The sequence below is a fragment of the Scomber scombrus genome, chromosome 20, assembly GCF_963691925.1.
Source record: "Scomber scombrus chromosome 20, fScoSco1.1, whole genome shotgun sequence".
NCBI classification, from domain to species: Eukaryota; Metazoa; Chordata; class Actinopteri; order Scombriformes; family Scombridae; genus Scomber; species Scomber scombrus.
In genome coordinates, this window is record NC_084989.1 from 6,422,300 (window position 1) to 6,447,723 (window position 25,424).

At 42.7% G+C, this 25,424-nt stretch overlaps 1 protein-coding gene across 2 annotated transcripts in view; it reads right to left on the bottom strand.

Annotated features, from left to right (window-relative positions):
• Positions 1-25,424, bottom strand: part of LOC134002407 (partitioning defective 3 homolog) — a 348,507-nt gene that overhangs the window by 136,071 nt on the left and 187,012 nt on the right. For both annotated transcript variants that reach the window (XM_062441750.1, XM_062441749.1), the window contains exons 13-15: positions 20,115-20,303; positions 19,396-19,566; positions 6,975-7,119 (exon numbers count right to left, since the gene is read on the bottom strand). In XM_062441750.1, the coding sequence (XP_062297734.1) occupies positions 6,975-7,119; positions 19,396-19,566; positions 20,115-20,303 (505 nt within the window). The remainder of the gene's footprint in view (positions 1-6,974; positions 7,120-19,395; positions 19,567-20,114; positions 20,304-25,424) is intronic.

Genomic DNA, 25,424 nt, shown 5'->3' on the forward strand with positions numbered 1-25,424 from the left:
CGTGCAGCACAGACTACCATACTTTGGCAACATTGTGCCACCGCGGCCTTTGTCACACTGTAATTAATGTATTAAAGATAGCTTCTCATGAGTCACACCGACAGAAGGAGACGCTCTCCACCACTTCAGCAGCCACCATTACGGTCGCCATCCAGCTAAAAAACAAACACAAGTTGTCGGGGGGGTTTTTAACTGTGTAGTAGATAGTGGTAGATAATGTGGTGGCTAAACAGGATCAGCTGAAACACGTTAAAGTCAAAGTGATTACGGCGGTTGTTATTTTTAATGTTTCGACATAAAATAGTAATTGCTGCTGTGGTTCCTAGACACAACATCGCTTAAACAATTTGTTCCAGTTTATGTGGTGTATAGAAAACCATATTGTAGTCATGCTCATCAGGCCCGACACTTCAAGCGCTCCCGGCCCTCTGGCCGGCTCGTGCTCAGCGTGTGGAAGCTACTCCATGATATTGAAGCGGAGATGTTCTTTCTCCCTCTGGTATAGAGTGCAGACAGAGATGGATGAGCTTCCTGGCACCAGAGGCCACCTGGCTACATCCATCCAAATGGATCCGGAGCTTCATTCTCCCCTATTTCTCTGCTTTCTGTCTCATTGTCTCTCTCCCGCTCTCTTTTTCTATGACACTTTGGCCTATTGATCCGACTGGAGGAGGAATCATTAGTTGATCCATGCTGCCACAGCTATCAGACTCATACATGGATTGCAGCAGGTAATCACCCTAAGTACACGCTGGTGGAAACCAAAGCCTTACGCTCACCAGGGGTAACCGGTGCCGTTATCTTACGGCGGTCCACCGTGTACCACGAGGGATTTCCTCGTCAATGCGATTGATCAGAACATTTAGTTGATTGGCTGGATGACAGTGCCTCACTTCCATGTGGAAAAAATGAAACTCAACCAAGACCGACAGAGACATGTGGAGTTAATCTGTGGTTTCCATGGACCACTGAGAAAACAGTCCTGGGCAGGGGGGGTGATGAATTACACATATTGTTATTATAGGAAAACTAATTTGGTGAAAAGCTTAATGCTTATAAAAACATATAAATTACGGATGTCAGACTAAGATGTCATCATTACTGGCTAAGATTATCTAATGTACATCATCAAAGCCTACTAGCCACGTCTCTGGCATATATTACCTTGACGCGACTGAAAGGTTTTCCTTCTCCAGAGGTCAACCCATGAACAGTTGAAAGAAGAGCCGCCCAGCTATCCAAGCCTGTTATTTAGCCTTTAAATGCCATTTCAGGGAATATAATTTCAAACCATCTCAACCTTTTCACACAAGCAACCAGCTATGTTGGCTAAAGCTCAAGAGGGGCTCACCCACACTGAAGGAAAAAGATACTGTATTCTGAGCAGTTTGATTCCTCTACAGCTTGTGTGGGGCGTGAGGTCAGAAGCAGATATCTAACAAGTCGTCCTCTAATGCAATAAGTGGGAAAAAAAATGCTTACAGAGAAGGAAGAAAAGGGCAAAGTTGGAAAATGGTATAAACTTGCTGTATAATTTATGTACAGTACATTTCCTCACACATATGACTAATATATACAGCGACTGTACTCTATATATCTCATTAGACCTTCAATAAAGTGGAGGTCTGGAGGTCATACTTCATGCTTGACGCTTTGGGCTGTAATCATCATTCATACAAATTCCACTTGTTCTGTTTCAGAGACAAACATGAATCTATCATATCACATTAACACAATATCAGACTGTAAATGTAGACTTACTGACCTGCACACTCACCTAGAGGTTGGGCAGAGAAATGCTGGAGTGATGTGAAACAACAAAGCTAGATTCAAATTAAGAACAGTCCCTAGAAAATGTCTAATTTGGCAAACTAAGTGAAAATGTTCTTGTTTAATTGTAGCTTGAAAGATGCTGTAATAATGTTGTAATGGTGCTTTCATTTAAATGTGTCTTTTATATGTTTTGTGTTTTCATGCTGTTTTAGGTTTGGGCTTTATAAAGAGCTTTATTCTCAACATTAATAATCCCAATTAAAATAAAGATGAAATAAAATAAATTAAACATCAAACTAGTTAAGAAATCTACTGTATAATGAGACCTCAGTGTTCATAGACTGTGTAGTCACCAGTGCTTAATAAGGCAGCAGGTAAGGTGAGTTAAAGTGGGTTCTCCACAGCCCCAGTTACAGTAAAACTTGCTAATATAATAAAATAATAAATCAGCTTCATTATGTTCTAATATAACAGCATCTGTCAAATTACCACATCTTACAAGTGCTTCAAGTTATAAAAGTGTTTTAAAAGAACATGTTAAACATACTGTATTAAAGAAAAGAAAAAGACTCTTTCGATTGCACCTCTTTTGCTCCAAACGACCGCAGTGGATAAGTATAAAGTGCAAGAAAAGGGAAAGTTCCTGGCTAACATCATTTATGTCTGTCATTTTCTCACTGAGGCATGTTAATAGCACTCTCAAGCAGCCTAAACACCAAGTTAAGGGAGGTCACTCCGCCTCATCTCCTGCACTGATGGCTGAGCATACAGAGAGGATGAGTCTGCAGACTGTGTAATAGTGAAGGTGAGGGGATAGAAGGGTCAATTCCTCGGAAGACGGCTCTTAAAGACCATTAGGGAAGACTTCTGTGTCTGGGGACACTCAGAGGTTAGTGTGTTCGTGTTAGTCTTGTTGCTAGTCTGTGTGTGTGTGTTTGCTATTTTCTCATCTTTTAAATACATACATATCCTCTTAATGATAGAAAAATTAGGAAAAATGAGAGAGCTTTGCAGCTACACACCTCTATAAGTTTCTAATTTCTGATTTGGATGTTTGTTTACAGAATTTTCCACTGCACACATGGCATCCTGTGAAAGCTTTCTTTCCTGTGTGAAAACAGCACAAGTCCCCTCGCTTGCTTCCCACCTCTGACCTCACCCTCTCCAACTCCTGCACCCCTTCTAGGTGTATACTCAGACTCAGGCACTCATCCAAACAGCCACATTCACAGGCAGTCAGTCCACGGGCCTCAATTTTCACCCCAGCGTGTGGAGCCCACACCCGGCAGCACTTTTCAATTAGATAGAATGGAAGATGAAGTCGGGTGTGATGCTAACGACCTTTGCGTCAAACCCCGGCTGTCGCTGTCACAGCGCTCTCAACGCGGGGGGGATTACAGTTCCACATTTACTTCCTCTTAATTCAACTTTTTCTTCTTTCTTTCTGTGTTTCCTTCTTTGAGTGAGAAAGGATCGCTGCTGATTTCTCCATCCTTTCACCCCCCTCCTAGCTATCCCCAAGGGCAAATGAAGGGTGGTAGGAAGGGGTGGAGAGAAAACAAGAGAACAAGATAAGACAGAAAGTGTCAGAAACTCATTTCATTTGAGTAGGGAGTTAAGCATACTGTATGTTCACCACCACCTGCCAGTTGTGGATTCAGCCTCTGGCCACAATGCTACGATGCTACGATGCATGGTGCGTGCATGTGTGAAGCCAAAGCTGACAATGTCAAAGTATCGCATGGTTTACTGAAGCAAACAGGGGATGGGATTACCTCTGACTATTGATTATGTGTGTGTAAGTGTGTGCTCACAGACACACACACACACACACACACACACACACACACACACACACACACACACACACACACACACACACACACACACACACACACACACACACACACACACACACACACACACACACACACACACACACACAGCAGATAGTTCTGAATGACAGCCCAAAACACTACAGCAGGGAGGATGGAGGCAAAGTGCCCTTACAATCAATCAGATGGCACTATAATAACACCTGTCTCCTCTGTCATTTTGTGCTTTTCTTCCCTGTTGCCATGGTAATTATAATTCCTATAATTCATTGAATTGTGCCTATCCCTTTAAAGAAAACCTATTCCTGCTGTTTGAGAAGAAAGGCAGCGAGCCACCTGTGACTGCTGGGAGTAAATGAGACTATCCAGCTTATGATCAATATCTTGGCTGAGGTGAGATAAGGCATCCATAGGACACAGTAGTTATTCGCTGTCTTTTAACAGAAAATAGAAACCGTGGCAATAACAATGATGGGTTGGCAGAAATATGGAGTTTACAATTTCACTGTATTGACTCTCTGCCCTGTGGAATAACTCACAATCAAAGTCGGGTCTTAATTCTTGAGCAGCTAAACCATTCCTTTCCATTTACCTCTGTGTCTTAGTCCATTTCTAGCAGCACAGGCAGTATAATGGAGCAGACGAGAAAACATAATTTGGTTAGAGAGTTCCTCCGTAGTCTTTTAAGAGGTGAAATGCCTCAGAGTTTTGTCAGTAATCGCTATTTGCTTTGCGGAGAAATGTATGGCTCACATCAGCGTGGGGAGAGTACGACCTGATGGAGAGGTTGTACTGTGAGCGAGCGAGTGAAAGTGTGTGTGAGTGTGTGCGCAACCTCGTGTACGTATTCCGCCGCACGTCCTAAACTCCACGTCTGGCCTTCATGATTCAGTAATTTAGCGGCTCTAGATACACTCCGGCATCGAGCTGTCAGTCAAGCCCTGGCAGCTGTGCGTTTTTACTGACCTTGCCGAGCTCATCGTTGCATCTGTCCTCTAACCACTGACTGTCACATTTCACACAACAGGCAATATGTCTGAGCCCGGCTGAAATAACATATAGAGGAAGATAGAGAGTGGAAACAGCTTTATATACTGTCTGTCCAGCCTGCAGAAATGTACCAGCCACACCATTCCAGAATGTTTTACTAAGTGAAGACGTAGCAAGAGGTTGTATTTTTGACTTGTGTCTGTTTATTTAATGCTTGATCATTAATGAGTTATTAATTTATTTAACTTTTGCCCTGTTGAAACTAAAAGAGTAACATGTCAGTTAGATTTAGGGAAGGAAAAGCAAAGCGATGAATATAGATGGGTATAGACATGGGAGGAATACTGATGCTGCTTGTTTGTGACATTTGACCAAGGTTAGCTAGATCTCTGCTCTGTGTTGTCACTGCAGGGTCACTGCAAGGTTACAGTATTACCACTTGCTTGTGACTTTCTTCCTCCTGTTTTTCTTCAAATATAAAGCATCTGAAGTGTATTCAAGCAAGTTTAAGAAATCCCGCATGCGCCAAATAACCTGCAAAATGTGTATAGCAAATGTTAAAGAACAAAAAAGGGATTATAATGAGTGTAATTTTGGAAAGTAGACACACACACACACACACACACACACACACACACACACACACACACACACACACACACACACACACACACACACACACACACCCTGCATTTCACCTGAGCTTCACCTCGGTGTGACAGTGTCACGTTGCCGTAATGACTATAAACTCAACTGTGACTGCATCTGAAATTTCAATAACACAATTGTGTCAGTTTAAAAAGATGAAGACCTGTCAGCGGCACGTAGGCGTCGGGTTAATGAGGGCGCGACTCAGAGACAGCACCGAAGACAGAAAAAAGAAAAGGAGCTGACATTTTTCTCGCTGAGTTAAAGATCTGAGACTCCGCTGAGCTTCAGTTGTGATAACTTACTGCTTTATCACCCACTCCCCCCCCCCCCCCCCCCCCCCCTCCCCCACCTCCAAAAAAAAAACTTTTCCACTTGGCTCATTTGACTCCCACTCTGCAGGATGAGGATGAGTGCCGTGCGCCCTTGAAGTTTTCGGCGACGAGAAAAACTTTTCCATCAGCGCGCCCACAGTTGCCGCTTATGATCACAGCGGCGTTCTGAAAGGGCCCGCGTCGGAAAAAGCCAGCGGAATAAATAAGCCAAACTGAGAGGAAAACCCAACCAATTTGAGATGATTTGATTTGGGATGGGAGAAGAAGACATGATGAAAGGGCAAAAAAAAAAGAAAAAAAGAAGAAGAAGACGAGAAGGGCAGAAAGAGAGACACAGGGAGAGAGAGAGTGTCAGGGGCAAGCCCTATTGATCTGGAGGCTTAATTAACCATCAGATGCTTCTGACAAAGCCTCTGATCTTCTATGATCAGTGGCAGAGTGGCACCACTCTGGGGGGAAATGGTGGGAAGGGGATAGGGGAGAAAGGGGAGAATGGATAGGAGAGAATGGATGGAAAGGGAAAAAGAAAAAAAGTGGAGATCGTTGACGGATTACAAATTCACTCCATCTGTGCCGAGAGAGGGTAAAAGGGTGAAAGGGGAGAAAGAGTGATAGACGAAGAGATCATGAGGAGACAGTTTATCAGTGGGTAGGAAAATGGTAGGAGGAGGAGGAGGAGTTTGGAGATTAGGAGGTGAGAGGGAAGAAGGAGGGGTGTGGATACATGTGCATACACTGCGTCATCCCCCACAAACATCCCCTCTCTAGACTGATGCAATCACCTTTCGCTTCTGTGTTTGCATATGTGAAAGGTCCGTCGATGTTGAGATGACAGCGGTGACTGGTCGTGGATTGAATTGCCAATTCTAATACACCTGCAGAGCTGAGATCTTAGCCCGCTGATGTCAACTTGGTAGAATGGGAATTGACCCGAGTGAAACCAGTCGGGAGTGGATTGAAGGATAGCAGGATTGGGGATGACGTTAATCCCTGAGAGGTTTGAATAGTGAAATAGCGGTACCTTGGGATGCAGGGTGATGAGGGGAGGGGAAGGGAAGAGGCTTTGAAAGAGATGCTGGTTGGGTGGGGGGGTGGGGGGGGGGTTTAAGGTACGATTCTAGCAGGAGCACTTCAGAGGCGCTGAGGTGAATGTTAAAATTGATCGGAGGATGTCAGAGAGCAGACGGCGCCGATTCATGGGGGAAATACATCCGATGAGAATTGAGGTCAGCGGGTCAACCACACTTCCCATCAGGGTGAACGGGGAGCGACCGGCCAGAAAAATCTAATTTGTGGAATGATGTTGTTTAGTGGCAGCTGAAAGATACGTACAGGTGCTGAAAGGCGGGAGTCAAAGAACTACGGTGATCTATTTAGGGAGGCTACGACTCACCGATGCGTCCGATCACGTTAGTCCGTGGCGTGGAGTTGTCGAAGCCCTCGATGGTTTCGTATAGAGAATGGGAGATCCGGCGCTCGTGGTTGTCCAGTAGAGAGCTGACAGGGTGTTCCAACACCGGAGGGCTTCCAGGAGCTTCCTGCAGAAACAAGGAGAGGTGGAGAGTAGACATGGGGCTTAGAAAGGAGAACAATGCAAAAAAACATTACAGCAATTAAATTCAAGAGTTTCTTAAAATACCTTCCTTTTCTAACCACATACACTTGAAATATGTGCGTACACCCATGAAAATGCTGTTCTCAGCACACTAACATGCTCTCAATGACTATGCTAATATGCTGATGTTTACCAGGTGTAATGTATACTATGTTCGCCATCACCATCAGATTTCAAGGCAACCTATCCAGTAGAATAGATGTTGAGATGTTTCAGTCTGGATCAAAACGGTGGGCCGACCAAAAGACCGTCATTTCCACATCTAGCTGCTAACATGGCTAAAAAGACGGGCTTGCGTTATTCTGTGTGTTAAAAGCTTATATGTCATGTGTTTTGATATTTGGTGTTGGTTTTACCTGTTGCTTTTACATTTGAATCATGTATTGTGACTTGAAAACAAACCAAACAGATGGTACAAAGGGTAAAAACTGGACTGCTACTGGATTTCTTTTCCTAAATCAAATTGGTAGTCTGAACTTCAGGTGTAGCATGGCTCCTAATGTGATTCCATCAATACTCCGGAAACATGTAACCGGGGCTTCAGTGTCCATCTCGTCTAACGTCGCATTTTCTGGCTCAGCGGTGTGAGACGGCTCCTGCAGTAGTCCGAGCCCGATAAAGCTCCATGGATTTCCCATAGGCCGATAGACAGCTGTCTCTAACAATGAGCTCTAGTAAATGGACCAGTGGCATTTGCCATGCGGTCAATGTGCCGCGCTGCTGGTTATTGAGCCCACTGTACACTCGATGCATGTGTCAGTCTTGACAGGGGGACATGGTGAGCTGTTAGTCTTTGGGTCTGGGACCACTAAGCCCAAATACTGAGTCCAGGCTTCAACAGTCAATAGTATTTTTAGCATGAAGACAATGGAGCTTTTACAGTGAGAGTCAGCAAGGATAAAGAGAGAGAGAAAAAAAATCAAATCCACGTGTAGACAGTTAGAGAATAAAGCTTGGGCCTTGGCCTTATTTCGACAATGCTTCATAGGAGCCTGTGGGCAGCCGAGGGAATGCACTGGAGAAGAACTCCCTGAACAGGACCTATTACAGATAGCTCCCTCACAGCTAGATAGTCTTGCACAGTTCAACCCTGTACCTCAAGCATGCTTTAAACCAGGAGGCCCTGGCTAATATTGATGTCTCATAACACTCTGCTGGCTCCTGGCCAAGAAAGAGGGGAGTACAAAAAAAATAAAAAATAAATAAATAAATCAGATAACAGCAGCAGCAGAAAGGTAGGAGAGCAGGAGGAAGAGGAGGAGAAAGGAAGAAGAGGTGGGGGAGTTTTCGGTAAACAAATTGAATGAATAACAAGAAAGAGGGAGATTGTGTGTGTGTGTGTGTGTGTGTGTGTGTGTGTGTGTGTGTGTGTGTGTGTGTGTGTGAACTGGGGCCCCTTTGCAGTATGGGTGCTGCCAAGTTACCTTCCCGTGGGAGTAGCGTACCCTGGGAGACGCATACCAGGCGAGAGGGACTTATCGGCTGTTTAATATAAATGAGAGGTTTAATGAGGTTGAGAGCGCAGGACTTTATCGGGACAGCGTGTTGATAAGAGCGAGGGGAGAGGCGGGGGAGAGAGGCAGTGTGTGTGCGTTTAAGTGTGTGTGTGTGTGAAATGGAGGGCTGGGTCAACGCAATTACAATCAGAGCCATGGCCACTGCCAGCCTTATAATAAAAAGCATGTCCCCGGATGATTCAGACTCAATAAGGTTCAAATTGTCTAAATGAAAATTTATTTTACTCGCTTTCTCTCTCCTTCACTCTAACACTCTCTCCACTATTCAATCTGTTTCACATCTAGTGGAGACTTGTCATGAGTTAAAAAGAAGTAAGATGGAAGATTTAAGGTAAGAGGTGGAACAGAGAGCGAGCTGCTGAGAATCAACTGATATTAAAACTATGTATAGTGTGTGTCAAGACAGATAGATGTGGAAAAAGACATCTATGTCACTGTCACTCTGTTTCTGAGATCCAAACAGGCCTATTTCCAAAGTATTCATTGGCTTCTATGTTAAAAAAGACTTTGGAAACTACTTCATATTTGTGTATCCAGTATTAATTGAGTCGGTGTCTGTGCATGCTAATGCTTCAGCACACTGGGAATGTTTACTGACTTGTGAATGTTTACCAACTGGTGGAAGTTCAATAACAAGCTGTGATATTTTCATGTAAAATCTGCACTCTGCTGTTAGCTGATATTGGGTGTCAGAGGAGGGATTCAACATGTAGGTCTTTTCCTAGAAAAATATCTTCCCGCGCCCTGAGAGTGCATTTTGCCAAATGCTGCAACAGAGCCAGCAGATATTTAAAAAAAAAAAAAAGGGGTGTAATGGAAATGAGTGGTTAGTTAATGTGAGCATCAGTATCCTCAACAGACAAAGAAGTTTGTGGTATCACAGTGTTTAAACCACTGCTGATTTAATCCCTAAATAACAGCAACTAAGATGATCAAGGGGTTTATTTTGTCCAAAAGTGGATGTGCTCCTTTATGTCTTTCAGTGTCTTTGGTGAGATTTTAGTCCTTTCTTACCTCTGGGTCTCATCACCCCATCATGTGTTTAATCTGCCTTAATCTAGTCATTTTCAGAGTGGATTATCCTGTTGACTGAAGGAGAAGGGAGAGCACTGTGATTTACACTGAGCCCAGTCAAGATCAGCGGTTGCTCAGCTCCCTTTGGACTGCGGCGCCTGCCTGTGTGTTTGTGTGTTCAAGGTAAAGCTTTTATTTGCCTGTGTGTGGCTGTGGTGTTATTGAGCGTGCGCGTCTGCATTCATGTGTGAATGTGTGTGCATTAGCGGTTAAGTGCGGACTCATGCACATACTGGTTTTTTTTGCCTGTGCATCAACATTTCCCTGACCTTGAGGACTCAGTGAGGGTGAAGAAGCAGTGTGTTGACAGGCCTGGTCTTAAGCTGTCAACTAAGGCTAATAATGTCTAGTCCAAGGCCATTTCCTGGCCTTCTATCCTGGTCTCAGCCAGTTGCCATGGCCCTAATCCAGTCAACCTCCACGATAATGCCATAATTACAATCCTGCATCCTGCCCCGGGCACAACCTGCCTCTCTGCTGGCCAGATACCCCACTTTCATTAGCCGCTCACATCCGCCTAGAGCCTCATCTAATGCCAGTGTTTACCGAACCGGCCTCCTGGGGCTTTTAGGAGTTCTTAGCAAAACTTCAGCCTCACCAAAACACAGAAAATTGGCACAGCAGCACAATATGTAAGAGTAAATGGGGTTTCACTGTCCAAACTACTGCTGTCTCTCCATCTGAAAATGCATAAGATGTCTTGTTTCGATGCCAATCCGTTTAGAGTCGACAATCCTCTGTTGCTATTACCCAGTTCAAACACAGTGCAATAGAATCACATATAGAATGTACTATGGTGCAAAGGGAAAGGACTGTGTGTGTGTGTGTATGCATTCACATACGCGTGAGTATGTTGCTTAACTACACTTGGGTTTTCAGACTCTAAAGCGCACACTTCACCTCCACAGTCCTCCACTGTGCCCAAGCAGCCCACTCAACCACCAGATTCGATATATTATTCTCTCAATTGGTCCTATTGAGTTTCCCCTGCCGCTCCTAAATGAGTTAGTCCTCAGAGAGCCGGCTGGGAATGAGGGCCCGGCAGCGCTGGAATTGCATTTCTGCTGCTCTGCGATCTACTTTCCTCAATTTAGTCACCGCTTCGCTGCAAACTGCATTTCCCAGAGTGCACTGCTCTGTGCCCTCGCTCTATCCCCCTCTCCATGAATCACTCCTATTTACTATGACAACAGGGGAGCTATAGTCCCTACATGTCATGATCTAACTTGACTTCAATCACTCCATATTAAGGTGGGGAGGAGGGGGGGGTGGGTGGCTTCGACACAAATTTCCCTCCTTTTCTCTTCCCTCTGGTGTGGGCCAGCATCTCAATGTTTTTAGGTCTCTCCCAGCAGTGGTCAGCTCAATACTAATAAAACCATAATTTACTAGGCCGGGGCCCTGATTGATAGCTCTCTCCTGGCTCTATCGATCAGCCCTTCTCTCATCCGAGTGAGCGTCTTTTGTTAGGGCCAGCCACTTCCTTCCCCCTTGTCTCTTTGCATAAACGTTCCCTCACTGACTGCAACGCTATTGGACTGGATTACAAACAGGGCCATTGGCATGCTGAGGAGACGACTCGGATGCTCTTTTATATACGGAGTAAGCTGTTGCATCCACTCTCCTCGCAGAGCTAACTAAGCTACTGTGTCTGCAAACTCCTATGATGCAACAGTGCTAAAGTGAAAGCATCATCTGCTTTGATCTTAATCCTGCTTCTCATTAATAATGAATGTGTTTGAGCTGGTCAATTACCTGACCATGTTCCCTAATGGTGTAGCTGTAAAAAAAAAAAAAAAAAAAAAGGAAAGAAAAGAAAAGAAAAGAAAAGAAAAGAAAAGAAAAGAAGAAGAAAAAAGTAAACTTTGATCCTTAGTTAGTCATTATTAAAGCCACAAAGGCCACAGATAAACAGCTGGCTGTTTTCAAGAAGAGGTCATTCTTTGGTTTTTGATGATCTGAGACACAGTATCTTATGTAAATGGTGTCATTTTGATTCCAGTCTTGTATGTAATATTTAGTCATGTCATTATGTCAGCCTCACTCTTTCTGCTGCTCTGTCATCTTTGTGCATCATGCTGTTATGAGGCTGTCACATTCCTTCACTTCTAAGCATTGACGTTAATTAGCTGGCTTGTATATCAAAAGCCCTGTGTAGTGGATTCAATGTTTGCGTGGTTCATTTGGGGAGGAACAGCAGATGTTGGTTGACATTTATTTAAATGCAGTGATAGGTCACTAGTTTAAGGAAGAAAATATGACAGAAAAGTATGAACACATCTCTCAGGTGACTCAATGCATTGGACCATTCTGCAGTGGTTTCATGTCCCACAAAGTACATGATTGGAGTTGCTGGACTGAAAAGTCTTTGGTCAAAAGAGAGGGGAAGGATTTACATAAAAGCTTTACATTTATGTCTTGAGGCGGTCTTGACAGAGCTCTGCTGAGACAAGCAAAAAGAAGAAAAAAAAAAGAATACGAATAAGAAAAAGAAAGTTAGAAAATCTTTATTTCAATGAATTGAATCAAGTGGGGAGGATGGTGAGGCGAAGGAAGTGAAGTGATAGCGCTGCTGTCCTTAGGCAGAAGTTCCGTCTCATGAATTATCATGAGAACTCTGTAAAAATAGTACGCTGTAAAATTCCACTTAGTCCTTGCATGTGTAAAATGAGAGAAGTAGTTCCCTGGTAAACACAGACAGGGAGGATGAGAAAGGTTTTGTGATGGTGGAAAGATGTTTTTGTTGCTCCGATTGATGCAGCGCTTCATTGGAAAGTTGCCGTAGTTTTGTCGAGAAGGACAAAAAAAAATACCACAAGACTGTCAAGAAGAAAAAAAAGTTGACGTCTGCAGGAGATTTTTGTCTGAAATAACATCGCAAAACGTACAGACGGGTGTGCGTGCATACATTATGTGATGTGAATTTCAAATCGGAGAAATGAAACCCAGCCGCAAGCCTGCTCGTCATCAGTCTGTCTGCTTTTAGAAGCCGGTGTGATAAATATCTTAGTAATGTCATGAACTACGGCGGCTGTTGCAACAGACAGAAACAGACATGCACCGCTGAGTGAAAGTCTGTAAACAGAATAACTGATAGAGGGGAAGAGGTTGTTGTTGTTTCATAAGCTCAGACATTAAAAAAACAGCGTATTTATTGCCTGAACATAATCTTCAATCTACAAAAACATTTGCCACTGTTTTTTTTTAATAATCCTCTTTGTATTTAAATGAGTTCTGATAATATACACGGATAAGCTGCCAGCTTTATTCTATCCGTATAATGGCCATTTTGTCATTTTTAACCACAGTAGAGATGAGGACAGCTGATCATAGAGGCTAAAGAGCTCACATTCAAATAAAATGCTAATTAATTAGGTCTACTGTATATGTCATTGCGACAAATGTACTGATTAATTCTTTAGTCTATCAACCACTTCACTACAATATTTAACATTTGTGCCACACTTTTGTTCAACATTTCCCATTTCCAAGCACATTACTTTCAAGCCGGTGAAAAAAACAGCTATGGCAAGTTCCTCCATCCGATGTAACATAAGTGTATAAGCAACAACAACAACAACAGCCTCGCCTTCAGGAACACACATACAGGATTATGTCTCCATACCTCAAGCTTTACCCAAAGAAACGTCGGCATTATTGAATCAATGCATGTACATTTTTTGAAAGGTAATAATAGCAGAAGGGCAGAAAGTGGAAAAATAAATCTAATACCGACTTTGAATGAGCAAACAGGCTGTAACAGATGTGCATTTGATTCAGTCACAGGGACTTTGGGGTTTTGTGATTTTGAGGATCAGACCCCTGTGCTAAAAAAACAACAACATGAAAGATTGAAAACATTCAGGAAGTGTGACCAGAAGAAAAGAAAGAAAGGAAATGGAATTGAAATGACTTTTTCATAAATTTAATTGCTTAAACACATGTGACGATATATTAATAGAACTCCGATACAGAGAGAGAGAGAAATTATGCAGTCTCTGAAGCAGCGATGCAATTACAATGCTTCAAACAAATTGGCAGTGACCAATCATATCGCTTGACTATCTGGGGCAGAATGATACTTTTTCAAACAGAGGCTATCTGTGGAGCCAGAACAGAGGGTAAATTAATTGTTCTGGTACAGACTGTGGGGGTACTGAGTGTGTGTGTGTGTGTGTGTGTGTGTGTGTGTGTGTGTATGTGTGTGTGTGTGTGTGTGTGTGTGTGTGTGTGTGTGTGTGTGTGTGTGTGTGTGTGTGTGTGTGTGTATGTGGATATCTACGCTTATGTGTGTGTGTGGGTACTCCCCACTGGTGGAGCATATTTAAAATGTTATGAAACACACTTTTTCTACCTACCTTTGTCTTCTGTCTGCACACTACAAATGCATTCTGATTACACATCACATGCATTGTAATGTATTACATTAAGATTGCTCTCTAAAAGCACTAAGTCAAAAGCAGCAGAGGACATTTGGCAAATTCATCTATAACTTTATCATGTTTTCTAACTTCAATCTAGTTTCTTTTGACTGCTTTTTGGACTCACTTCAAACCTTGGACTGACAGTCTTCTTCAATTTGAAACGCGCATTTTGAAGAATTGACAAGGGCAGTAAAGGTCCACACTTTTGAATCAAGCTCATGAAGACCTCCTGGCCTTGTGCTATACTAAAATAGCTCCCAAATAGTGTGGCGCACTGCTTTGTTAGACTTGAATACATCCTTAATCATGTTGAAGAGGTTTTTGTTCTCTCTCTGTATTCCAAGGCAAAAAAAAAAATCTCATTTTAAACCCAAGGCAAAGGCCACTCATCGTCACTGCTTTAATGGCAGCTAAAATAGAGCAGGTACTCCACCTTAGACATAGGCTTAATCATGGGCCATCACCAGGATGAACCGGCCTATTGAAACACTTGTCTTTGGCCACTGAGAGGATCTATCTGGATGGATTTAGCAGAAGTCTGAAAACAAATAGGCTTCTGGGAGACCTTGGGCAATAAATGGAGGTCTGTATTTTTAGGTAATGTGTTTGTGTGTGTGTTTGTGTGTGTGTGTGTGTGTGTGTGTGTGTGTGTGTGTACATGAGGAGGCCACACAGTCGTGACACACAGTGAGCGTCACATGGTGCATTTTATAACCCCACTGAAGTGTTTTATGTTTGTATCCATGTGTTACAGGCTAGCTTAGTGTGTGGTTTTGATTTTTGCAAACATCCACCAAACCACACAAGCTTAAACTACCAAGAAATATTACACTGCTTCTTTTCTAACATAGATGATCCTACTTTACCCCACAGGACCAAGTGATGATGAAATCAATGTAATTTTCATGGAGTGGGGTGGCCTGGATACGCTGCACCCATCAAAGTCCCCCCCCACCCCACCCCTCTGATGCATTAGGCCGTGCTGCTCGGCTATTCTCCCCCCTGCAGACAGTGATGGATCTGATTCATTTCAATGGTGGCCTCCAGTGCTCACTCCCATTCGGCTGGGTGACAGTGGCAAACTGGCGCGGGGCTCCTCACATATCTGCCTGGCCGACACAGCAGAGAAAAGGGGGGGAGAAAAGGGGTGGCGGAGGTTGTAGCTGCCGGGAGCCTGTGTCGACATTTAACTTGTGCTTTACTTATTTGAGGTTTTGCAATTGACCTTAAAGAGTAGCTTCACCTCGAGGTCTGAGCCTAAATGTGCCAAATGAATGATTTTTTTTAAAGACTAAAATGTGGGCAAGGGGCTGAGGAGGTGGAATGGGGTGTGGATGTGTGAGGCAGGAAGGTAGGAGTGGTTCGGTGACATCCCCCCGGCCAGAAAAGAGACAAACAGTGTGACGACATTTAAACCAGCCACAAGTCATTTTTGGTTTATTTTTTAACATGAAGACAGCTTTAGCTTCAGGAGCTAACAGCAGCACTGACCACCATCTGCAGAGTTGCAAAGTTGTGGACAGGTTCATTAACGTGGAGCTCCGGTTACACCAGAAAACAAAGATTTTACCAGCTGATAAGTGCAGGAACTGACAGCCAGAGAGTTAAAGAGCGACAGCAAAGAGGATTACTGTTGTTTTCTGTGGTTTCCTCCCATAGAAAGACACTCCCAAACAGTGGACTCTACTTCAGCATTGGCACCACCTTTTCAGGGCTGATTTTAAACGGCAGATGACAGGTTAATCCATTTTCAACCCATTGAAATGTCAGTTTTTATAAATTCGGTGTCAGTGTCAATATCAACACCTGAATTGATGCATTTCATCACAGTGCAGTCACATAATTGAATTCGCAGCTAAAAAAAAAAACACATTTAAATGTTAAGTACCTTCATTCTTAGTTAAAATCTTCTCCTCTCTCCACTCCGACTGTATTAAAGTTCCCTGTAGTGACTTTATAGCACCTATTCACACCATTTTTCAGAAAACACTGCAAAGTATGATCACAAAGCAATGCGTGATTGTCTGTAATTGGACTTTAATGGATGCAATCTAAAATGAACTGTAACAACACCTTTTATTTCACACGTTCTCTTTACATCATTCTCTGCATCATCATCAATATGCTGTCTCATAGCAACTGATGTTGAAATAAGTGTCAAATCGTATACAAATTTATCAACATTTCTCCCTGAATCGCTTCTCTGAATGGAAAAAAATGTAATAAACTTTACTGTAACGTCATCCTTCATCCTTCCACCGACAAAATGATAATAAAAAATATATTTCAGTTCTTTCTGAAGATGTGTCTCGAAGCCTAACTGTCTGCTCAGTGTCAGTCTGTCTACCTGTCTGCCTGCTGGTGAGGGATTAAAGAGGACAGAAGAGTGACTGGACCAAAGTGATAGAACTCACTGAACCTTGGGGCTGAGCTTTCCCAGGAGGGACATGTGTCCTCTCGTGTGGAGGAGGGGATGGAGGGGGGGTAGAGGGAGGGAGAGGAAAGAAGGAGAAGGGGGGAGGCGGGATAAAGGAAAGCAGGAGGAAGAGAGAAAAGGTGTATAAGATGAAAAATGCAAAGGGCCTGGAAAAATATTACTTCTCATGGTGCCAATTAATGCACTTCTTATGGTGATGATTGTGAGGAATACATAGAAATAAAGCATCCACATTACAAGGTAACAGGGAGATGAATGTGGATGTGTTGATTTGTCTCTTTTTCATTGTGGCAAAAGTTGAGCCCTATTCATCTTATTTGTAAAACTGTCTTTTTTTTCCCACTGCTGCTTCTTTTATATTCCAGACAGTGTTGTTGTCTGTCTGAATGATGCCGAAAATTGAAAAATTGGGAGGGAGGGAAGGTTCAGGGCCATGAAATGAAAACTAAAACTAAAAAAAGCAGAGCTCAAGTGTGTGATGATTGAAATAAACAGGAAGCATAACACAGCTGTAGTTATTACATTTTGAGCTTGTTATAAGGGACGTTTTGTGTTTCTGAAAATGACCACTTTTCACATTACTCTGCTTTTTAGAGCTGTGGAGACTTTGCTACAATTTGCCCTCTAGCCTTTCCTTTAACAAACAACTAGTATACAAATTAAATCAGATATTGTTTTTGTTTAAAACAGGAACACAGGCACAAGATATAACATTTGCAGAGTAAATGTAGTTCAAGGGTGAAACTAAGTAAAACATTTAGAAACAAAAATGTCAACTCTTATAATGTTAGTTAGTGCTAATGTTAGTGTTTAAAGCTGCAGTTGGTAACTTTGAGGAGAGAGAGGACTTAGCATCAAATTTGAATAAGTACAACTTTCAGATCCGTCCCCCTCCCTCTCTGCTGCACTCCTGCCCTGCCTCCAAAGTCCCTCCCCCAGAGGAGGCTGACGTGCGCGCGACGGCACGCGACCGTGTATGCTGTTGTTGGTAACGGAGGTATCGGTAGTTTTGTCCTCGCTGATGGTTGTTGCTGCGCCATTACTTTTTCTACGCTCCTGAAGCCGCTCTCCCGAGCTGAGGAGGAAGGGGGAGGGGGCTGTGTGCGTGAGCAGTGATTGACAGCTGTCAGACACTCCATCAGACACCATCCTGGCTCTGATTGGTTCTTTTTGTCCGGTCGCATTGGATTCTGCCAATTTGCCAATTTGCAGTAGGAGCAGTAGGTGGGGCTAAATGAGCCTGTTTTTTGTTTTGTTTTGTTTTTTACAGATTACTAGTTTCTTGTAATGCTGTCTTTACATAGTGACAGTCTTAGCAAATATGACAAAAAGTTACTTTTATAAGACTTACCAACTGCAGCTTTAATGGTGATCACGTGCTACAATGCCATAATGTACCGCATGGCAAATTATGAGTGATACCTGTGAGAATTCATTTCCAGGTTCTGGCAGTGTGTGTGTGTGTGTGTGTGTGTGTGTGTGTGTGTGTGTGTGTGTGTGTGTGTGTGTGTGTGTTTGTATATGTGTGTGTGTGCCATGTTCTACCTGTTTAAGTATGGAGCACCACAAGTTGGGGGGGAAAGGAGGTGAAAATTAACATTATAACACGGTGAAAAACAAGCATACACACAGGGCGTCGAGGGGGATGACGTGTGGTGAGGAGAGCGAGAGAGAAAGCGAGAGAGAGTGCTCCAAGGATGAGGGCTAGCAGCGAGGATGAAGGGCAGAGGGGGGGGGGGGGGGGGGGGGGGGGGCTGGGGCTCAGCGTGGTACTCCAAACTGACACACAGCCACGGGACACAGGCTCCAATTAGAGTCATAGCAACACTAATCAAACCTGATCTACAACCTCTGGCTGCAGGGTGAGTGAATGTGTGCGAATGTGTGTGCGCTTTAGAGTGTTCACACATGAATCCGGTGAAATACAGTCGCACTGTGCTTAGTATTCCACATTCAGCTAAATCATGTTTGCATTCATCCTCTATTTTACCTCTGCATATAAAATATATGACTTTTATATATGTATAAAAAAAGATAGACTGGTATTAATTCGGTATTAGAATGCACATTTCATGAAGTTGAAATCTCCTCCCTTTCCAATATTCTTGACTGTTCGCTCATGACAAATATCTACCTGGCTGCAATACATATTCCCTTTATCTGCCTATCCTACAGTGTTATTCTGCAGGCCTGTCAATCATAACTCAGTGAAGTGCTTCTTAGATATCATATCAAGGCCCACCGTGGGCAAAGAAAATCGCACAGAGGATGGAGGGAAATGTGAGACGGTATCACCTATCTCGCACAGGAAATGGGACTGTTTGAAGATTTGCATGGTGGCGTGGTCGCTTCATAAAGGTCCTCCTCTAGCTATCTCAAAGTTCCCCCCAAAAAAAACCTATGGGGATAGATTAGGGGACAGTGGCGAGGTAGAAGAAAGCCGCTTATCATTCAATGCAGTGGAAAAGATGCTGCATCCGCCTTCTTCATTCAATATTTTCCACATATTTGAATATAAAGGTTGAGAATTACAGCATGTGTTGAGTGTGTATGTGTAGAGTATGTGCTATATACTATATGTTGGTGTATATAAAAGAAATAAAATGCACCGTCCACGTTAGAGTCGTGTAAACTCATGATTAGAATACTAATAATCAATCTGATTATAAAAAGTTAATAAATGCAGACAAATTAAATCTGACTCCTCATGATGCCAATTAATTCCTGGCACATCATTGTTGGGTTACCTCATCGTGTTTGGTCACCCGTCGGGCCACGATGAGCTGGATCATCCCTCGCTTGTTGCCCTCTACCGACATGGATTTGCGCAGCGTTTCCATGGATTCCTGGTTGGTCTTCCCTAGCAACGACTCCCCGTTGATAGCGATGAGTTGGTCATTAACATGCAGACGTCCGTCCTGCAGACAAACAACATCATGGGAAAGTTAGAACTAGCTCATAAATACTTAAAAAATCATTGTTCCGTTTTTGTAGCTGCTCCTGAGGCAACGTAGAGGACACAGATTTCTGAGATCACATGTACCCTTGCTTCCAGAAAATCCCAATAAATACTGGGAAAGCTCATAATCTTGTTTTCCTATTCAGACTAATGAATTAATGGCTCTGTAATTCTCTGGGTTGTACAAAATCACTTCAATTCAACACAGTTTTTTTAACAAGGGGGATAATAAAATATTAGAGAACATTGTTGCCCTGAGGAAAAATATTGCAGAATGGTAGTCATGCCTCTTTAAATAGCATTAACATCATGTGACCACTTCAAAATCACCATGACAATGAGTGAATCCAATATTTCAGTGGAGCAGCAGCTTTGCAGCATCTTTGTATAACCTGTAGATAATTGAATTAGAAAAGAAATTCACCTAAATGAATAAATGTAATGGTTAAGGGGTGTGTGTGTGTGTGTGTGTGTGTGTGTGTGTGTGGGGGGGGGGGGGGTACTTGCCTTGCTAGCAGCACCTCCGTTGATGATGGATTTGACAAAGATGCCCAAGTCTGCGTGGCTCTCCTTGTCCCTATTACCCTTGACGCTGACCCCCAGGCCAGCAGAGCCTGACTCATTCAGCGGGATCTCAAAGGTCATGAACTCTCTGGTACCATCAGGGGTTAACACCATGTCATCTTCTTCTTGTTGCTGTGAGTAATAAATAAATGGCATGTTATATCTTTTTATTATATAACTGTCTCAAGCACTTACTGCTCTGGCACTAGTAGTAAGCCAGAGAACATTTATTAGATAAAAGCTACACAGATCTGACTCTTCTAAATATTAATCACCCAATTTACTAATAAAAGTTTGCAAACTCTTGTTGAGCTTGTTCTACAGGGTCATTATTGTAAAATAAATACTGTATGTGCTGCCTCTAACTTTGGTGAAAAGACTGAAAAACAAAGACAAAAACAATAACAATAAAAAAAAGATAACAGAACAGCAGAGAAAAAAACTAAAAGAAGAAGAGGCATGAATGACAAGAAAATGGAAAACAGGCGGGAGACAAGATAAAGAGGGGTAAGATGAAGGGAGCGGGAGAAGAAAGCGAATGGATGGAAAGCATGTCACACATCTCGGTGCTGTCATCGTCAATTGGCCGTACTGTCTAGCCGAGCGCCGCAAATTCTTTTCCGCCGGCGTGGGCTCGGCGTGGGAACGGTTCGGACAGAGGAGAACTTTTTTTGAAAACGTCAGGTAGCAATTTGATGCTCAAATAAAAAAGAAAAAAAGTGGCTTCCTTTGAGCAACATCCCTCTGAAGGATAATTTGTGACACGTTAGGAGAACTGGACACTCCTTCCCTGTGCGAAACCAGAGGGGCCCTTTGTAGAAAATTACCGGAGAAGTGTTTTGTTGCATGGCTGCTTCTGTAGAACCTCATGCATAGTACACACACACACACACACACACACAAAAAAGGTTCATTTCAGCTGCCAGAGAGATGTGAGAGAGTACTATTGAGTGTCTAACACCCAGCACGATCAATTCAGCTGGAAAATGGTCCATCAAACAACCACCCCGGTCTCTTTTCTAACAATTTCCACTGGTGTCTAACAAAGAGCATCTGTGGGGGAAAAAAATACCAAAAGATATAGCATTTGTGTATTTTACTTCTTGTTTTTTTGCCAAACAGAAGGGCAGAAAAGGTGTGAGGGAAATCTAATGGTGTAAAGAAAACACAAAAGGCATCAAAAAGTTGCCAATTTCTTTCTTGTGTTCACTGCAACAAAACCTGGTAAAGATTTAACAATGGTTTAAAATAATTTCCATTTTGTGGTTTAGTGCCTACCTGTACCTGAATGCCAAGATACTGTAGCTGAGTGTATGTGCTGAAACCAGTTACTCTGATGTCAATCCACAGCTGTTCTTTCTTGATAATCAAGAGAAATAAGACATGACACATATATACATCAATATGGTCCTAACACTAATACCCATTGCAGCTCTTGGGGTTTAGATGCCTTGCTTTAGCTGCCTCAGCAACACTTGTTGAGGGACTGAGTGTGTTTCCTGTTCACGCACGCCCACGTTTATTGTCAGGAGATAAGAGCCGACGACTGTCCGATAACGAGCTCGCTCCGCAGGAAGCCTGAGAGTGCTGCTGTAATACTGTGATTGGCCAGATTGTACTGTATGTGTGTAGTTATTGCCATGGCAGCCAAATCCACATGAACAATACTGGCAGGGAGAGCAATCAACCCCAGAAACCCACTGCAAGACCTCTTTAAATAGACTCACATCAATACACACACATACATACATTCATACACACAGCTCTTAACAGCTGCTTGGATAAAGAGTGAAGCACAGGGAAGAGGGGAAAGATAGAGCATAAGGTGATTTTTTTTTTTTTTTTTAACAGAGGCTGAGGAGTTATTAGGATGCAGCGGTGCATTCAGGTGGAGGCTCTTTTCAACACCCTCTGACTGAGCCCCTATTCTCAAGACGGCCCTCCTATCTGCCCCCTTCTCTTTCTTTTCACTTTGCTTTTTCTTCTCCGTTTTTCAAAATGGCAGTACACCTGTCTGTACAACTTTGCCAACTGGGCTTTGTTCACAACTGGACCCTTAGTAAATTTAGACAACTGGAATCCATTTAGCGGCGTTGCATTTCAACACCTCCCGAGTTCTATTACAGAAATCACCGGCTCTTGTCGGGAAATGACCCCTTTCGCTCGCCCTCAAGACAGCTGAACGAAGCGGATAGCGGACCATTGAAAATCAATTGGCTCCCCGTGGTGGCGGTAAATATAATACATTGACAATGTTTAACTTCCCATTCTTGTTTGGAGCTTGTAAAGACATCATGTCAGACATTCTATAGGCGTTGACACCTGTTTTATTGAAACAATCTTAACTTAAATCACTGTGCTGCCATCAGTTGGTTACCAATGTACGCCCATAGCAACGCAGCGCAAACATGCAATTTCCACTCTGAAAAGGAAACTTGTGGATGAATAGCCTTGTGCGTCATTGGCAGGGTCAGTCTCTATCTTTAATGAAGCTGTTTCGTTTTTGTTGTTGTTGTTTTTTAAATCAAAATAAAATAAATAAATAACGGCTATGAGTTATGTCCCTGGAGAGGCTTTTAGCCCAGCAGTTGAAGATAGTAATACATTGGATGAAAAAATTACTGTGGATGAACCCATTCTGAGTGTGTGCGAGTGCATGTGTGTGTGTGTGTGTGTGTGTGTGTGTGTGTGTGTGTGTTTGTGTGTGTGCGCGCGCTCTCTTCCAAAAATGATGACAGAATAACCACCCACTCAGAGATGTGTTCCGGGAATAGCGGGCCGAGGCAGAGAATGAGAGAGCAGTGTAACATTTTCATCAGACAGGAACAAGTGCCGCTAGCCAAGAATGAGTTTGTCAGGCTGCTTGACAGGCCTCGTTGCACCGATTCAGCTCAGGCAGAGGCGGATTCAACTACCTCTGAACGGGAGAGAGAGAGAAAAAAGGAAGTTTTTTTTCATTGTTCTGAGCTCAGCCCCATATATGCACCTGGGACAGAGTTCACAAAAGTACTTACAATAGATGAACTTATGTAAAAAGCTGCATGCTGAAATCATCTTCATGATTTCACCAGGAAATATGTAAAATATGTCTGTGCTGTCAGTTTAAGTGTCAAACTGGTACCTGCTATATCTTAAGGTCACATTTGCTGAAATCTGATTCTTTTCTCAGGTACAGTTACTTCCTTAAATTAACATGGACCGACAAAACAGAATTGCCTCGTTAACAGTGAGAGGAAGATTCTCTCCAGTGAAAGTGACACTCACTAATGATGTCTGAATGTCTCCAACACCTTCACTTATACCTGGTGCTAAAGCCAGGGAAGAAACTATATCAGACTTTGATGAAACTTGGACAGGTACATTTTGCAGCAGACGTTTTTTTCAGGTTGCAGTTGTCTTTCTATATATCCAGCTCAATAATTGGACTGCATTCAGAGCAATTCAACTGAGACAATTATGCTTTCATGTATACAGTCAGGAGTAAGGGTGTAACAGTACGTGTATTCATCCCACACTCTACGACCCGAACAATTACTGTCAAAATAGTTCAATTATCCACTTACTCTGGCATGCAGAACAATACTTACAACTACAACAGCGACTACTACCACTATACAAGAGCACAAGTTCCACCCGGAAAGTTTTGGCAGCAAGCTGTAGCATGGATCAATGCTAGTCAGCTTAGCCAAAGTTACCCTGGTTACCCTGTGTGTGTTGCTTCTGTCAGAATGACAAATGAGAGACTGATAACAGTGACTGAGTGCAACACTATTATTAAAATATGCTCCATTATCTCCGTAATGAAATAGTGCTGCATCTTCAGTCCCCTTTCCCTCTCTGTGACTGTTGGCTTTTCACTCTGCTTTCAGAACAATGATAAACACATGTGGTTAGACAGTATGTCCAAAGAACCAGATCTGAGTAAGAAAAATGTAGTTAGAATTTATGAAAGTACAGTGCTGGCTTGGTCCCACTGACTAAAAAATTATTATATATGACATCATTAGATTATTAATACTGAAACATCAGTGTGTGAGCAACGTGTTACTATTGTAGCTGCTGGAGGTGGAGCTAGTTTACACTACTTTATATACAGTTAGACCATAAATCACCATTAAAAAAGCTGTCAACAGGTGTCTTGTCTAAGAAGAAGAAACTAAGAATAAACAGAAAGGTTTATTTTGTTTTCCTTTTCCACCACAGCAACTAAACTGTTCCAGTAATAGCTACGGCCAACAACGAGTGAGATCTTTACATTTTTCAAAACACAAGACCAGACTGTTATTGTCTACCTTTCATTTTTTTTGTGAAAAGATATCAGACCGAACTGTGACCCCAAAACCAAGGTTCCTACTGAGCTGTGAATTTTGTGTACTGTTACACCCCCAGTCAGGAGGAAATAAAGTTTTATCCTAGATTCCACAAGCACTTTCACTTTTATATAGATGTTCATTTGCACATGATCCTCAGGAATCAACTACTAAGCGTCTAGAAATTAAAATCAAGCACATGGTCACTGGAGTTGCATGTCAACATGTGACATAAAGCCAGCAGCAAAGTGAATTCTGACCTAATCTGCCCTGTTATAGATATAGTTTTTTAATTCCCCAGTTATTGCGTAATTTGCTGTTCATATACTTGTGCAGACCATTAAAATGCATGTCTACATGTTTGCACTGTTAAATTGTGTCTTTAAGTGCCCTCACACTGCAACAAAGCCAACAATTAACAATAAACTATTGTTTTTGCAAATAACCAAAGTGTAGATGCCCAAATTACAATCATATTACAGTATGTAGTTCCCTACATGACTCAAGTCACCCAAGTGCTTCCAAGATTCAGTGTTGTGTTCAGGCTCTGATCATCAAGGTCAAACTTAACATTAAACCAATTTTAAGTGGAGTGGCTGTAATATCATTATCATTTTCCCACTAGCTCAAGTGGCTATAGCTACTCAAAGAAGCCTCTGTCTTCTTCGTTTTGCTCTATCCAGTTCCACCAAGCCGTCACAGCCCATTATACGATTAAGTCCTTTATTAATTAACACCGTGAGGGGGAAGCGCCCATTCATTATGGTCTATTGTCCTGGCAGGGGAGGGCGATGGAAGTGGCATGTGAGCAGAGACAGAACCAGGTGAACACAGATGGGCCGAGAGAAGAAAGCATTGTTCATCACTCTAGCAAAAGAAGCCTACCTGCTTAATAGCCATTTTTAAATTTTTTGTTTCTACCTCGCTTAACTCATCACATGCT